The following is a 17,046-nucleotide window of genomic DNA, read 5'->3' as shown; positions in this document are numbered from 1 at the left end:
ATCCGCCGTTGGCACTGCCGCTAACACGGCTACGGCTAACGCTGCTGTCTGCCCCCCCTGGTCTTTACCCCGCGTTTAACAACGCAGCCACGGCTAGACGGTGTAGCGAAGAAAGGACGAGAACCCACCCAGCCCCGCTGAGAACAAAGCCGCAGAGGCACCAGCGGCCGGAGAGGAGCTTACCTTGGCTCGCTGCTGCTGCTGCTGCTGCTGCCGCTGCCGCTTCCTCCGCCTGCAGCCTGAGCTACTGTACGCTGGCAGGGCCCCGACAGCTGGGACACGTGACGCACACGTGACCCTGGACCAACTGAATTATTTATACCAACAACTGTGGCGGTTTAACTTTGATCTTTCGCCACGTGCGGATAAAAATACAAGCCCTTTTATTGCCAGACTAGACACGCTCCGTTCGTCGTCACGGCTCTGCTGAATATCCCCGAGACACGCGAGCAAACGAAATAAAAGTAATAGTTTACTACTGTTAGTAAACTACTTTACATTATAAAACACGTATTAACATCACGTTAGATATAAACTATTACATAAACACTGTAAATGAAAAGCATCAGTCATGCAGATATCAGCCTGACTGTGTGTGTTTAATCACGGCGAGACATCCTTTTCCTGTGGAACAGGAAGGCCAGTGGAGAATTTTGGGGATGGTTTTAAAAGCAACAATAATCAGTGATTAAATAAATAATTATTTATAATCTATTTATGTTGTATTGTTTTATTTATATTTTTGTTATTAAAAAAAACTCAAGCGAATATTATTTAGATTGTAGTTATTGCCAACTGTAGCAGATTTTGCATTGTATATTTGTTTTTATTATTTCTATATTAGCTGTTTATAAATTATATTTTAGTTCTTAACTATTTTTCTAAATGTTTTATCTATCAACATTCCATTATTTATTTATATATCAGGAACTAATGGATTTTGGAGATTATTTTTTTCTACTTCTAATTAAGTTATTAACAATTGTTTTTTTGCTTATACTTCCTTTTACTTTTAGGTTTTTGGAATTTTAATGTTTTTATTACATTTATTATAGTGTTCAGTAAGTCCCCCTTTTTTATTTATATATCTAGCTTATGTTCTTTGTGGGGAGGGTTTCTTTATATTTTTTGTTTTACTTTGCGTTACACTTGCCTGTATGAGAAGTGTTCTACAAATAATGTTTGATTAGTTGGTTGATATGTAATGCACCAACAAGGACTCACAAACAACACTAAAATTGAATTGCAGTACATAAATGGAGTAAAATAAAATTTTCTTTGTACAATTGTTTAAATCTGATTATTATTCCATCGTTCATATTTTTATATTTCTCATATTTTTAATAGTTGTTTACTCATTGAGACGTCTAAGGCACAATATTAAGTAATTAGAGCCAACTTGTGTTATTTTGAATAGCTCTCAACAGCTGTGAAAAACCTTTAGAAATATTTTTTAAATATATAAATACACTTAAAATGCGGACTTTCTTGGCCAATTTATAGGGCTAAAACTGCACATTAGAAAATATCTATATTTATATTGAATTTAAAGGTGGACAACACCTTTCACCCCCTGCACCAGACTGTAGAGGAGCTGAGCAGCTCCTTTAGTGACAGACTTATACACCCTGTTTTTAAAAAGGAGCGCTACAGTAGGTCATTCATCCCTGCTGCCATACAATGCTGCACTGTAACAGCAATAACTTGTGCAATAAGTAATGTGCAATTACTATTTAATACCCTGTGCAATAATCTGCGCAATAATCCTGTTAAATAAGAGACTTCAGCTGTTATAGTTATCTCACTGTTGTTCTTTACCTGGTACCACGTTAATGTACAACGTCAAATCCATATGTATATAAGTTACCTTAAATGTACATAAGTCATCTTAAATCTCTGCTTTATTTCTTTTTCTCAATCCACTGTATATATGTGGACGCACTGTATATACCTCATGCACCTTTTCCTCCTTTTTGCACCTTTTTTTATTATTACTGAGCTGATGTGGCACGTGAATTTTTCCACTGTGAGATCAATAAAGTCTACCATATCTTATCTTAAATATCAATTTTAGCTGCTATTCTATTCTATGAATCAGGTTCTAAATACAGTAAAAAAAAAAAATCTATTTCTACTCTTAAAATTGAAGATGGTATATAAAAATCTTAATTTTTGAATGTTTTAAAAAATTACATGCTCATAGAAGTTGATGTAGTGCATACTCCACCACAGCAGGGGGCAGTAAAGGAAGAGCATTGGCTGTTCTTTTTTTTTTCAACCTCTTAAAAACATGGCTGCGCCCTTGGTTCTGAGACGGGATTTATTCTCTTTAGCCAGAATACTGGGTGGAATTTCACAGTTGGTATGTTAACAATTACATTTCTTGTTTTAGACATCCTGCTTGACAAATTACGAAGCAGTATTGTTCGTTGAATTGCTTATAACTGGCCATAAACCTCCCATTTTGGTGACTCGTTTAATGTCATGCTTTTGCATCATGGATGTCATAATCTGTAGATTCAGACAAAATTAACTTTGTTTACAGGGACCAAGATGTTTGAGCGCTTGTTCCAGTCACAGGAAATGCAATCAAACTCGGTAAGTGTGTCGATTGTATTGTCTTCTGACAGTAATTCATAATTTTAATTGCTGGTAATTATGTACTGCTTTAGACCTAAGTACTTACCTTTATAAGAAATTGCACTGAAAAGTTAAAAAGATTATTTTTGCAGAATACATTATACATTTCTCAACTTTAAAGCCCATTTGAAATCGGAAAGGAAGGAAAAATAATGCAATACAGTGAAAAGCGTACGCATTATGTTTAGGTAAATCAGTGGGAGGATAAAAAGGAAAGAATCGATTCTGCAGCAACGAATGGAAATTACATTGAAGGATCATTTAACCCTAAATTAAAGTTAATAAAATATAAAGCTCGTTTTGCCTTGCCATCTAATGCAGCTTTAAATGAGTACCTGAAGTTGAAATTAGGTAAAACGGGTCCGCTTATTTAAAACTGTAATATTGCACTCTGTGCAGGTTCCAACCCCTGCAAACATCCAGCACTTTCTTCCACACAGCCACATATTTATCTTCAACACCTTCATCAGTAAGTGGTCTTTAATTAGAAAAATATTTATGTCAAAGAACCATTTTGTTGATGTTTTTTTTTTTTTTGTTTCTAGTCTTGACATTCCCTGTCTTCAATGCAGATCACCGTGACAGATGAGCCCGACACGCTCTTCCAGAAGGTGGTTGTTCTGGTCAAGGCCCATGACAGAGCTGTGTTGGACAGCTACGAGTTCTTCGCCACCATGGCGGCTAAAGAGCTGGGCATCGCTATGGGCAAAGTGTGAGTCTCAGCGGCGAGACATCGAAAGTTCATCGAAGTATTTTATCCTCTCCATAACGCTGAGATATTTCCTCGTCTTTTCTACCAGCTTTGAACCTCCCAAGGACATAGAGAGGCTGACACTCCTGAAGTCGGTGCACATCTACAAGAAACACAGGGTTCAGTATGAGATGAGAACACACTACCGCTGTATTGAGGTGGGGGCTCGAGCTGTTAAAAGTAAAATTCAATTATGAGCGGCAGAGAATTGTACTACTTTTAACATCCGACTGGTTTATTTTCTTAGCTACTGCATATTACCGGCTCCACAGCACAAGTGTACCTTGAATATATCCAGAGGAACCTCCCTGAAGGTGTAGCTATGGAGGTGACAAAGGTAACAAAGGGGACAAGAACAGCTACTTTTATGGAGAATGTTAAGAACTCATGCATGAAATTGAATTTTCTCCTCTGTTCACATTTATAGACGTCTATGGAGAAGATTCCCGATCATATCCTTGAACCCATGTGGAAAGACCTCCCTATTGATGACAAATCCAGTAAATAGGTCATCTATGGGATTTTCTTTGATTACTGAACTCCTGCTTCATGTTTTGGGATCATTTATTAATCTGTTAAACACGTGTTACTCTGTGTGTAAACATGTATTTCTAAGTAAAGCGCTGCGTTAAACCTTACATGGAACTGGCTTTTTACTGTGTTTCTGACACAATACAACATCTCAACAGTTGTTAGCTGAATCTGTGTTCATTTAAAAAAAAATAATAATAATAATGTTCACAAACAACACAAGACCTGCACACAACATTTATTTTACGTGTTTATTGAATACTTGGCACACAAACATCACAGTACAGTTTTATATCTGCATTTTTCCATTTAAATGGTAATGAAAACTCAGCATGCACATGTTAAATAACTTGTATATTATGGTAAGTGATTTTATGGGAACGTTTGCTTCATAGTCATGCAAAAAGTGACTGTCAGTATTTTTAATTTGTTCAACACAGGTGAGATGATCTAAGATGGGTTTTTATTAGACTTGTTCTGCTCATCTGCACTTAGATTGAACCAATACTGGCTGGGCATAATATTTTCTTAGCCGGATACTCAGTAATCTGTTAGAAATGAGCGCCTTTTGATAAATTTTTACATACAACTGCCTGAACTTGAGACTGAAGAGTTAATTTTTTCTCCCCGAGAAGCAACAGACTTTAACAAACATACTTTAATTCTAAGCTGCACGCATCTGATCAAATTAGAACAAGCAAAAAAAACCTACGTTGGTGAAGATTCTCAGTCATCCAGGTCATGATCAATCCAAAAAAACGTAAAAAAAAAAAATAAGACAACTGGACTTTTATTCTGAAGCTGAAGACGAAACCTCGTCTTGCCAGCAGCTCTATAAAGCTTGGAACGCCACACTACTCCAGATATTTTGAATAGAGAAAACTTCCTGGATGGGAAGCGAAACGTCTTCAGCTCCACACTAGGAGTCCATTTTTCTTTTTAACCTTTTGTATATTTTTCCTAATTATTAAACAGCTTTTATTAGAAATTTAAAGAATTCTAAATTAATTATTAATTAAAATTCACAAAAATCTTGCTACTGCAAACAAAGTGATAAAGTTGGAAACTAGGTCATGTTTGAGTTATGAACATCTGTGTAGATGATTTTCTTATCTTAATTCCTATTTCTGAGGCAAACAATAGCTCTATAGTCATCTGTGAACAAACTGCGTTTAATTTGTCAACTTAGCAAAGGTGCAACTGACGGTTAACCATGTTTGCTGCTGAGCCTCTGAGCTGGGCAGCACCAGAACAGCTCCCTGGAAATAGTGGCGCTTTCTCGAATGAGTAATCTTCGTAGATCATGTTAACCTCGTACATTTTAAGATTGCGCTATATCAGAAATACATTTACAGTTGTGATATCGCCGCCGAATATGATCAACCCGCATTTTCAGAGCTCCCTATCGGCATGTAGAGTTTGCATGCCGTTATTACATCCAGGCAGTATTTTGCCATTAGTTATGCACGCATTGGTACTGAAACGATGATTGGGATTTGATATTTCGTGCAGTTGCCTTCACTTTAAACAGGGTTCCTACAGCATAAGGCAAGTTAAATTCAAGACTTTTTAATGCCACTTGAAATAAAAAGTTAAGACCAACTTCACGATAAACAAGATAAACCTGGATGCAACAACTTCACCCAAATGTTTATTTTAACATAAACCATTACTTTCTGGCTCAGTAGACATGTTAAAGATTTTGAAAAACATTCCATATAGGAAGAAAGCTAAAAAAAACACACAAATTACAGATACATTTTTAACAACTACTGAACTGAATTCACAAACTTTGTTTTGTTCCCTACTAAAATAAACTATAAATCAGTGCCAACTATTTTTCCCAGCTATGGTCCGGCCGCAACGGTTTTTATTGGTTCCGCTATCGGGACAGAACCAATAATGGTTACATTGAGCCGTTCGGTAAATTAAAAAAATATATAATTGTATCAATTATTTTACTGTTTGGTAAGGATTACAAAAATAAAATCCTATTTATGACCTGGTAACAATTTTAAGACCTAAGAAAGACTGATTTAAGACATTTTAATGCCAATTAAGGCCTTAGTTTTATATTACAGAATTCAATGCCTTTTAAGACTTTTTAAGGATTCGCAGGAACTCAGTTAAAGCCATCAGTACCCTTTTTTTCTAGTATGCCCCTTAAATTTACAAAAAAAAAGGCACTAGTTGATATTCTGGTGAAGATTCTCAGTTATCTAGGACATGGTAAATCCAGAAAGGGTAGAAAAAAAAGACAAGAACTGAAGTCCAGTTGTTTTGTTCTTTAATCTTTTCTGGACTGAACGATACGATTATGGAGCTCAGAAGGAAACATTAACCTATAAACACTCAGCATATATATTTTTTGCACCTCGTTTGCGATGAAACTCCCATGTAGCTGTGCCTTCCGTCCTGAAAGAAAGAGTCTCTCCTTGTAGGAGAGACATTAAAAGACACAACAGGAGGCTCACCTTGTCAGCTGAAGCGCTGCGCTTTTCTCCGGCGTCACGCTGCTGGTGAAGGAGAGGAGGGATGTGAGGGAGGGTCTGGGCTCCTGGCGCCAGGGAGGCTAACTGTAACTGTGTGACCTCCCCCCTCTTCAGGAGACAACAACAGTCAGTCTGTTATAATCAACCACAGTTAGGAGACATGAGGGGACTGCAGAGGTGGAAGACAACAATACTGAAAGAGCTGAAGAGACTGGGATAAACAGATGATGGGAGAGGGCTGCACCTGGAATTGTGGGTCGAAGCGTAAAGAACGTTCTCACCTAGAAGAAGATTCAACGTCCTTGTTTGGATCAGCGAAAACACAACATGAGCTATTGGGAGTAGGTGCGTCATGATTTGAATTTAGCAATGCGGCTTAATAATCGTGGATTTACAAAACGTCTTGTATGGACTCTGTACCACACGTGAATAGCACACTGTCTATTTCCCCTGCGTTGTCTACATTGTTACATTGTTTTACATTTCAATTGTTTACGTAAATCGCTGCTGCATCTTTATCCTGAAAATTAGTGCAATCTACTGTGATGTTTTAGAGTGATTTCTAGAGTGATTTTTCAAGCTGTATGCAAACGAAATTTCGTTCTGTACGCACTTTGTGCATACAAAATGACAAATAAAGCTATCTATCTCTATCTATATTCGACGTTCCAATAACCCAAGTGTATTTTATTTTCTTCTTTTTGACTTATTTATTGATACTACCAGGTTTTGAAGCTGCCGACGGATAAATAACAGCTTATTACTTAACGTTTACAATGCTGACATTGTTAATGTACTCTGCTCACATTCACAGTGTACATGAAATCCTTGTTGTTTTTTTTTTTTATAGCCAGTAAAAATGTACAGTCCTTTCTCGTCCGAGAGAGTTTATCCATTCAGGATGATGTCCTCCTTTTAGACATGCTACCACTGATTTTTGGATCATGACATGAGCTTTTCAAAGCCTCAATATTGGAGCGGTCCTGAGTCCTCCAGGAAAAATTAACATTTAAATACACTTCTTGGAAAACCCTTTTCATCCATTCCAGTTACCTTATATTGACTTATTTGATTTCCTTTTTTTTAAAGTAAATTTAATCTCTAAATTAAACTGCATTAGCAGATGTGAAGATACATCCATGCAAGCTCTAGTTAATCTCCAGAGTATAGGAACAATTCTACACAAGCATTTATATAGTTAATCTTTGAAGTAAAAATGATTTGGATAAAATAGGCTCACACTGGCAGTGAAACTCAGTTCTGCTCACGATTTCTTGCAAAAGTATTCATACACATTGCAAATTGTTAGATCTGGTTATGCTATGATAAACTAAGATTTTATGTCAGACCACATGTTATTGTGAAGTAGAAGATAGGGGGAAAAAATAAAAGGTTTGGGAGAATTTTAGCTACTAGATGAGATTTTAGGGCGTATTACCTAAAGCTGGTGGTTGACTCAGGGGGGGTGAATACTAATGCACAACCACGCTTTTATCATTTTCTGTCTGTGAAGCAGTGTGAAAACCAAGTATTACTTCTTTGTGTTCACAATCGTTATCTACATTGTGTTTGTCCACCACAAAAAAAAAATTTAAAATAAATCCCAATAAGGTTTATTGGAGAAGGTCGTTACAACATGACAAAAATGGGAAAAAGTTCCAACAAGTATGGAGACTTTTGCATGAAGCTCGTCTATAAAACTGTCAAACTTGTTTGTGAACAAACAAATAAGGAGAAGTGGAGTTTATTTATTTTTGTTTTATTTTGTTTTCTTTCACGACCGTCTCGTGTCGTTTTCATAAAACACATTCACAGGTTCACAAAAGTTATGTTAACCACAATGAATAATGAAGTAACACCTCATAAAAACAACTAAACAGTAAAGAGTGACTTCCACCTCAATAAAGTGAATGCAAATAAAATTTAAATATAATTACTAAATATATGTAAATATGTTTTCTTACTATACTATTTATTTATAATGCCTGTGTCACTTCACAATAGCTTGCTGGAGACAACATAAATCTTTCAAATAGCAGTACTCGTAGCTTCAAATAGCTGCACATTTAAGAGATATTATAAAATTAAATATTCACGAATACTCGACCAATTCAATGTCGTTTTATCACTTGACAAATGGGCAAGTGTTTAACAATATTTGTTGCACTATTTTTGCGACACAAAACATAACTACGATGATGTAACAAAAGGAAAGACAAGGGAGGTCCAAGGTGTAACATTAATCCATGAGGGTAACATAACTTTCTTCCCCCTCTTCTCCCACCGTTAAATATACAGTGTCACCATTTTTTTAATAGTCTTTATAGAGAAATCGGGGGAAACTGTTAAGGCTAACAGGTGACAAGAATAACAACATTTTACGAAACATTTTTTTTTTCCTCCCCTTTTAACAACAACACGTCCAACTACGAACATCTTTTAACAATATCAGAAGTCTCTGGAGTGCCGACATTGTTTACGGGCAACACAATGCGTTAATGCTGTCACAATGCCAAGTTACGCACCACTTTATGCATCTTCCGCTGGAACAAGGGCGTTTTCCGCTCACTGCCTGAACACAATACCCATAATGCTTGGCCACAGAGTGCTTTATAGAAATTCAAAATGACACATTGTTCAAGGGCCGATTCGTTCCCTTCTCCGTTTTAGGCCAGTCCTACAATGACAGGGACTCGTTTAATAGTTTTTAGTTCAGGCTGTGTTAAAATCGGCGGCCACGAGGGGGGCCTGGCCACCTCTGGCCTCTGCCAGGTGGGGGGTGAGGCGGAGGAGAGACCGGTCCATTGTGGTAGCTGTGTAAAAGGATAAAATCACACATTGGATGCGCGGCTTTGGCCAGCAGGGGCAAACTCTGGTAAGAGCAGCCATCTCTAAATTATTCTCAATCAACTCTGTACATGTGAGAATCAAAGGCTGTGCTTTTCAGTTTTATTCATGCACTCGGCTTCATCATGCTAATAAATTAGTATATTTCTATTTAATGACTCGTTTAACATAGTTATAGTGAGGACTATATTAAAGTCATAATGGGGTCCCTTTTTTTCTAGCGTGGGATCAAATTGCAAACAAATACGGGTAAATAAGAGCAAGTTATATTTATCAACAACAATAAAAAAGGCAATATGCAGGTTTAGGAGAAACAAAAAAAAACAACAACTAACTCTTAGAGCATTTGCTCTCAGGGCTTTTCCACCAAAGAGGTTCCAGATTAAAACCAAGGCTGGTGCTTGACCCGGTTCTTAACTGGTTCTTTAAAGGAACCGTTTTTCTATCTATCTATCTATCTATCTATCTATCTATCTATCTATATATATATATATATCTACGGATCGTAGTGGAGGGAGACAGTTAAACGCTCACAGAGAATATATCCTTACTATCTTAGTTTATCAGCTCCATTTTAAACACGATGTGTACAGCAGCAGCAGAAGCACCGGCAAACTGAGGCTAAAAACAGCTTGTAGATCAAGAGTTATGATCACCCCCGGAGATATTAAAAGACTAATTGTGAAAAGAACTCGGACAGAAACGACGTTTATGGATTCAGGGGAAAACGATGAGCTGTGAGCGCAGCGCCTTGACTTACTTAAACTCTGTGACGGGCGAAAATAAACCAAGGCAGTCAGCATTTGTTATTTTGATGCTGAGCCGACATCTTCTTAATGTTCTCAATCTGACTAATCAACAGCAAGACTAAACAAAGTTTTTAAACAGAGGTTTGATTGGTTGCTGGTCCCCATGGCCCGCCAAAGAACCGGGTCTCAGTAAAAGCTCTAGCACCAATTAAGCGTTGGAACCGGTTTGGTGGAAAAGGCCCCAGAGTACGAGATCTCAAATGTGGGAAAAGAAAGAGGGAATAAGCACAAAATGGAGAGTTAAAGTGTAATATTAGAACTGAAACAAGTCTTACCCCCTTGGTCCACGAGGGAGGAAGTGGCGTGGAGGGCCAGGTGGGGGCATGCCTCTGGCTCGTGGGTGTGGCGGGCGCCCTCTAAAACCCGGGTGACCTGGAGGGGAGGGCGGAGGGGGTCCGTGCCTGTAGAAAAACAAAAAACAAGCAAAATCATGCGTGCTTTGCCAAACAAAGACGGACGTTTCTGGAAGTGGTTCACGGTTGATGCAAATCTACGATCCGTTAAACACCAAAAAGTCTAACTAACAGAGAGTGAACGAGCAAAGATGGCTGACATATCTGTGACACCTGTGTAATTTGACAAACGATATCTAGAAAAGAAATAATAAAACAGGCTTTGAAGGGACATCTTTAGAAAGAATAAATAATTAGGCTGTATTTTACTTAATAAAAAAAGGGGTTCTGAATTGGACCCATCGGTCTAGTAAAGAGCTTTAAGGTGATGTTGTGAGTTGACACTATAGAAATTTAAACACTGTACATGTCAGAAAGTCACCTTGGCATGGGTGGAAAGGGGCCTCGAAAGTGCATAGGAGGAGGAGGAGGGGGAGGCGGAGGAGGAGGCGGCGGCCCCATACCCATCGGTCCACCCCTAGCATGACGACCTCTGAGGTCTGGATAAGGTCTCATCCTCCCCATTCCTCTGCAACAGACAGCCATGAGGTTAACTTTTACTATTCTTAGTCTGCATTAATAAAAAAGAAGGGAACACTTCATTGCCATCCTGAGAGAGCACGCCTTACAAAAGGAGGTGGAGGAGGGGGGGTGGGGCGCCGTACATCATTAATGCTGGGCACACTTAAAACGTATCCAAACGCATACCTCATGGGTCCGAATCCGTTCATGGCTCCATCTTTCCCTCTCCCTCGCCCACGTCCCGGTGGACCGAAGCCTTTAACCACGCCCCGCCCACCGGGCGCGCCGCCTCGGCCCGTACGTCCTCCTCGGCCACGGCCTCTGGACCCTCGCCCCCTGTGGAGGTGAGGAGAAACCGAAAACCACTCCACCAGCTCAGCTTTAAAAACGTGTCACTTTTACACTTAACGTTAATATTTAATAGTTATATTTTTGATAATAACGGAAACGGCCAAGTCACACCAAGACGGTTTGAACGGAGAAAGGCTTTGTGAACAGCTGATGGTGTACATGCTAGTAGCTAGTATCATCAGATAATGTGTCAATTACTATTTGATGATGTCCGTGTGATAATTATCACTACTTTTGTGGTGAACAGTTCCCAATTTGTTCAGTAGGAGCAAAACTAAATGCTGCAGTAATAATCATTTAAAAATATGATTGATTGGAATCAGTTTTGGGTCTGTTTAACACCAGTTTGAGTAAAGTAAATAGTAAAAGTTTTCCTTTTAGAAGAATATTTTTATTTGTGAGGGACATAAATGGCATAAATTATCAAATTTATAGACAGAAAGAGCCCTCATATCTAATACTTGTTCATTGTCCTATGGTTACTGGCAAGTGAAACGTGTTTGTAGAGTATTGTGCCTTTCATATCCAAAAAAAGAACAAAAAAAATACATAAATAGCCTCCACTGAATATCAAGCACGTCAGATTCTTACAGACGATGACAGGGCTCACATTAAAATAGAATCCTCTGTACTGAGCTATGAATAACTGATGTATGATGAGTATTGTAGAAAGCAACGACACGCATGGCATTCACCTTTTTACCGCTAGATACCTCAAAGGTCTCGGTAACTGGTCACGTTGTGTCCACAACAACAACTACTATAAGTCTAAAAGACACCACATGTCGGACAGACCTGGAACTGAAGTCACCTGCAGCTCTCTGGGATTCAGTCTTCATTTTCAGCTTCTCTTCAGAGTCTGCTTCCATCTGAAAAGAGTCGCTCAGTTACCAATGACAAAGGAGAGCAGCCAGAATATTGATGTATGCTTGCACGGTCATTTTAAGCCTCCTGAAATCAGGAAATAAAACATCCAATAAAGATAAGAGAGCCAAAAAAATCCCAACGATAAAACACAAAACCTATTATTTAAGAAACTTTTGTGCTTCACTCTTAAAAAAAAAAAGTATAATTAAAGTCCAGAACAAAAGAAACGGTAATGCATGCATAAAACGTCTCTATCGACCCTGCAGCTCTTAAGTTAATCAAGCATGATAAAGACAGATGGCATCTAACTTCACAGAACTTCTTATTTAATAAGTACATTTTATTCTATAATTTTTTATCGATTTTAAATAAAATTTGCAGATTTTATATTTAATGCACTTTTTAAATCAGAGATTTGTTAGATTTTTACCAAAATGATTACAGAGCTTTGCAGCACTGCCTTTTATGATGTGCGAAATAAGTGCGAGCATGAACAAAACACTTATATATAGCGCATGCATCTGCGTGGAGCGAAAACTACATCAATGATGCTCCATCGCTAAATCTTCAAAACACAAAACGTCATCTGCATCATTTGGAGCAGGGATGAGGATTTTAATTTAAGGCAACTCTTAAAATAAAAGACCAAAAACATGCGATCCTTATGTCCTTCTAGATATCCTCTTCCAAAGAAAGACATGAAAACAGTCTAGGGTTAAACTGCTTTTAAATGCCTACTCTGCAACAAGGGATCTAAAAGTACAGTAAGTAAAAATGTTCTTGAAATAAGTGAATTTATACTTGATTTGAGCAAGTAAATAAGGTGATCTGCCAATGGAATGAGTATTATGACCCCTAAAATTAGTTATACTGTTGTTGTTGATAAACTATTATTTTCCATTGGCAGATCGTTAAAACTTGCCTGCTCAAGTCAATGACAAATACACTAATATATATTTTTTTAAAAATGTGCTTACTTTTAGTTCCCTTTTTTGCAGTGTACTTTGAAGGAGTAACAACCCCAGAATCACTCAACTAGGAAAATACCATCTTAGGTCAATCTCTTTAGAACACTAGAGATGATAAATAATCACGCGGCTGATAAATTAGATTCATTTCACCATTTTTTTCCACCACTAACCATCAACCAAATCTAGCCAATAACCAAGGAAGTGAGCGTGTGAGCAGCACAGTGTTGCTAGGGCTGTGTAGGCACTAGGCAGTAAGTGTGAAACACTCCAGCCTCCCATCAAACAGCTACAGGCAGACCCCAGATGACGGTCAGAGGAACGCCAAGCTACTTTCTGATCACGCTTTGAACCCATGATCAACTAGGGGTGGACAGTAAATCCATGTCAATATATATCGCATTGTAACTTTATTCATTAAAGGTTATGCGACATGTCCGATATTTTCAATATACATTACAGTCTATGATCACACAGCATCTGTGACTGACAGATCTGCTCGGGCGCTTCCCCGATGACGTCACAATATGGCAACTCTGTTCAAACAAATTACATCACCCCCGCGGTCTCCATTTGTTACAAATAAATTTTATTTTGTTATTTTACGGTTATTTTCCGGTAACTTAATCGAGGCATGAAAACTTTTAGCATCATTTTGGAATGCTCATGTGGTAGTCTGACAATTTAATCGGTAATTTTTGCAGGATCAAAGTTATTTCATTCTTCCAATTTTTTTGAAAAAGTTGTGAAGGGAAACTAAACCATAACATCTTTTCATTTTTAATAAAAGTCTGCAGCCATTTTAATTTTATCACGCCTTTCATCACTTCAAAATCAATAACGTTTGTTACTCCTTTTTCTACTGATTTTACTACGTCGTTCTTTCTGATCACATGTTGTTTTTTTTTATTCCAGATGAAATTGTGATGAATTTTTTTATTGTAGTATTTGGTATATTTAAGATATATGCTGGATAAATTAATCTGGCAATCCCTTCCGTTTTTGTTAACAATATTCTTCCAAAAATTGAAATGTTCCTTTGGAGCCAACTGTCAAATATTTGCAGATTTTTTTGTAAATGGGATGAATATTTGTTCTGTCATTTTCAGTGTGGTCCTTGTTAATCATTATATCTAAATATTTTACCTCATTTTTATCAATTAAAGTGGTTGATTATTTTGAATTGCTACGATTTCACATTTTTCCATGTTCATCTTTAAGCCTGAAGCTTTTGATAAAAAAGAAACCGCTAAATTAACTGAATAAAACTGATTTGTTACAAATGCAGACCGCCGGCTCAATGTAGTTTGTTTGAGTGGCGTTGCCATAAGGTGACGTCATTGGGAGGTACAATGCCCATGGAGAATTTCATTCGTAAAAATTGTCTGTTAACAAAACGCAACCCCGCTCTTGAAGAAAACCTACAATCACGCTATAATTACGTTAGTAAGTTGTCTGGACCAATCAGAATGTTTTGCGTAATTGTGCAAACGTTAAACCAATCATGTATAGTGACGTCATCGGGAAGCGCAGGCCCCCGAGGAGATCTGGTACCTACAACGGCTGTTCCTGAGGTTTTACGGAGTTTTATGCCTTTTATTTTTTAAAGAAATATTTCTGAAATGTTACATTGGAGGAGTTTTACAAACATGGCAAAATAATTGTCATACGTGTGTACATGCGTCTGTCGTGAGCGTTCTTGGCAGTGTGTCCGAGGCTTTTATTTTGTTTATATCGATATTGTAATTATATTGTATCGACCGAATTTAAGAAATAGATTGTGATATAAGTTCGGGCCATATCTTCCAGCACTATGATCAACCCACGTTCTACATCTATCAGCAGTCGACTGAAAGTGTGGACATGGATGTAGACTGAAGTGGAAGTGCAAACTAGGACCAAGAGCTGAGAAGTAATGTTGCGAAACAAAGCAAAGACAGCAGCAGTAGCACAGGACTCCTCGTCCAAAGTGAACCAGTGTGAGCAGATGATCCCCTAATCTGAGAGATAGGTTGACCACACGGACCCGATGCAGTTAACAAATCGAGGGATTGTTTGTGTCGGAGGCCTTTTGAATGCCTTTGGTCGATCCTCACACCGAGTCCAGACAGATATACGGTATAAAGGAGACGCTCCATCCATGTATTTATGTCTTTACTGCTGAATTAATCGTCGCCTTCAGTGCCGCAATCCCAGCGACGTGTTTTGAAAGCCCTGTGATCTCAACAGGTTGTTTTATATTCAATTCAATTCTGAAATACTTTCTCAATCCCAAAAGGGAGTTTAAATTAAATTAAACAATATAATATAAACAAAGAAGTGATCTGCAAAAGGCTGTTTATGGTTGCATGCTTACTCTGGAAATATATATATATATATATACATATATATATATATACAAATACATACATACATATACATACATATATATATATATATATATACATATATATATACACATATATATATATATATACATATGATATATATATATATATATATATATATATATATATATGTGTGTGTATATATATATATGTATATATATATATACACATATATATATATATATATATGTGTGTGTGTATATATACACATATATACACACATATTAGTAATATGCCATATATATATATATATATATATATATATATATATATATATATATATATATATATATATATATATATATATATATGTGTGTGTGTGTGTGTGTGTGTGTGTGTGTGTGTGTGCATTCATCTAACAATCAGAATATGATCTTAATAATAAACCTTCCAGTAACCAGTGGTTACCATGGATAAAGGACCCAGAATTAAAGGGACCCGGTACCCGAACATTATAAAGGCTTTTCTTATCGTGATTTTCACCAGTAGCTGGTGCTGTATTATCTTGTAATATTAATCTAGGAGCAACTAACATTAGTTAGGTTAGATAATGCTGCCTAATATGTGTCTACAATGAGCTCGGCTGGAGGCTGGACTGCTGCTGTCAAAGAAAAAAAAAAACGTTAAGGGCTCTGACTAATTCCTGGAATTAGCCACAATCCCTAACTAAGTAGGTCTGGGTCTACTTTGTTATGGCGCAAATTTCTGAAACATTTTATGGGCACTTGCCAAATTAAAAGTCGAGAATATAGTCTAAGCGTGTAATAAGAACAACTAAAAGCTAGGTAAGCATGAAAAGGGGCGTTTCTGTTATTTCTGACATATCTACAGCTTCGGAAAAAAGGAGAAATTACCTACCCCTACTGGTCATATAGGGCGGATATAATTGTTAAAAAATAGCAATGGTCCTACTTGCTCGTCAACATAAAAGTACGGAATAAAAATAAAAAGTATATGTACAGAAAATTTCCCACGGCTCCTGTAATTCCTAAACGTTTTGAAATGGCGGCTTCGCCAGACATCCTAGGTTGAGATTTCTTTGTGTCAGAGACACAAAGGTTTAAGTCCCGCCCAATGGGGGTAAATATCGATAGTGATTGGCTGTTCGCCACCTGCCTTCCAAATCAACTCTATTTAATTGGTGGAATTTCCTTACGTATTAACTATCATCTCCCACTAGTATTGGATCGCATTGAATCACAAGTTCAACAGATGTTTTTTTCTTGAATACTTCCAGAAATCTTTTTATTTTATTTTTTAAACATTTAAAAATTTAGGAAAATACACACAGAGGAAAAGCTCAAAGGGAATAATTTTTTTTAATCTTTTTAAGCATTTAAAAATCGTTAACCTAATGTACCTAATTTGAACAGCCTTGTAGTTCACAGAAACACAAAATTGTTTGATATTTACCTAAATAAAATCTTTTGTACCATTGGAATAATTAAACAAACAAAAAAAAAAACTTTAAGGGATTGAGTACAGTATA

The 17,046-nt window shown here is 37.2% G+C and overlaps 3 protein-coding genes across 3 annotated transcripts in view; 1 reads left to right on the top strand and 2 right to left on the bottom strand.

The window, feature by feature from the left end:
- Positions 1 to 330, bottom strand: part of tulp4a (TUB like protein 4a) — a 38,412-nt gene extending 38,082 nt beyond the window's left edge. Inside the window, 1 exon segment of the mRNA XM_036147353.1 lies at positions 184 to 330. The gene's annotated coding sequence lies outside the window, so the exon portion shown is untranslated.
- A 1,905-nt stretch (positions 331 to 2,235) lies between these two features.
- mrps10 (mitochondrial ribosomal protein S10) lies at positions 2,236 to 4,029 on the top strand. Its single transcript, XM_012867269.2, has 7 exons — positions 2,236 to 2,362; positions 2,546 to 2,598; positions 3,040 to 3,109; positions 3,213 to 3,352; positions 3,441 to 3,549; positions 3,639 to 3,728; positions 3,819 to 4,029. The coding sequence occupies exons 1-7, from the start codon at positions 2,291 to 2,293 to the stop codon at positions 3,897 to 3,899; spliced, it is 615 nt and encodes a 204-aa protein (XP_012722723.2). The 5' UTR covers positions 2,236 to 2,290; the 3' UTR covers positions 3,900 to 4,029.
- A 3,471-nt stretch (positions 4,030 to 7,500) lies between these two features.
- Positions 7,501 to 16,591, bottom strand: si:ch211-51e12.7 (uncharacterized protein LOC336335 homolog). Its single transcript, XM_012867429.3, has 6 exons — positions 16,416 to 16,591; positions 12,131 to 12,204; positions 11,171 to 11,320; positions 10,845 to 10,991; positions 10,346 to 10,471; positions 7,501 to 9,227 (listed from the first exon to the last, which is right to left on the bottom strand). The coding sequence occupies exons 2-6, from the start codon at positions 12,202 to 12,204 to the stop codon at positions 9,137 to 9,139; spliced, it is 588 nt and encodes a 195-aa protein (XP_012722883.2). The 5' UTR covers positions 16,416 to 16,591; the 3' UTR covers positions 7,501 to 9,136.
- Between the last annotated feature and the right edge of the window lie 455 nt (positions 16,592 to 17,046).

Source organism: Fundulus heteroclitus, chromosome 15, assembly GCF_011125445.2.
Source record: "Fundulus heteroclitus isolate FHET01 chromosome 15, MU-UCD_Fhet_4.1, whole genome shotgun sequence".
Classification (NCBI taxonomy): Eukaryota; Metazoa; Chordata; class Actinopteri; order Cyprinodontiformes; family Fundulidae; genus Fundulus; species Fundulus heteroclitus.
Note: the sequence above shows the minus strand (reverse complement) of the source record. Positions and strands in the feature narration are given on the sequence as shown.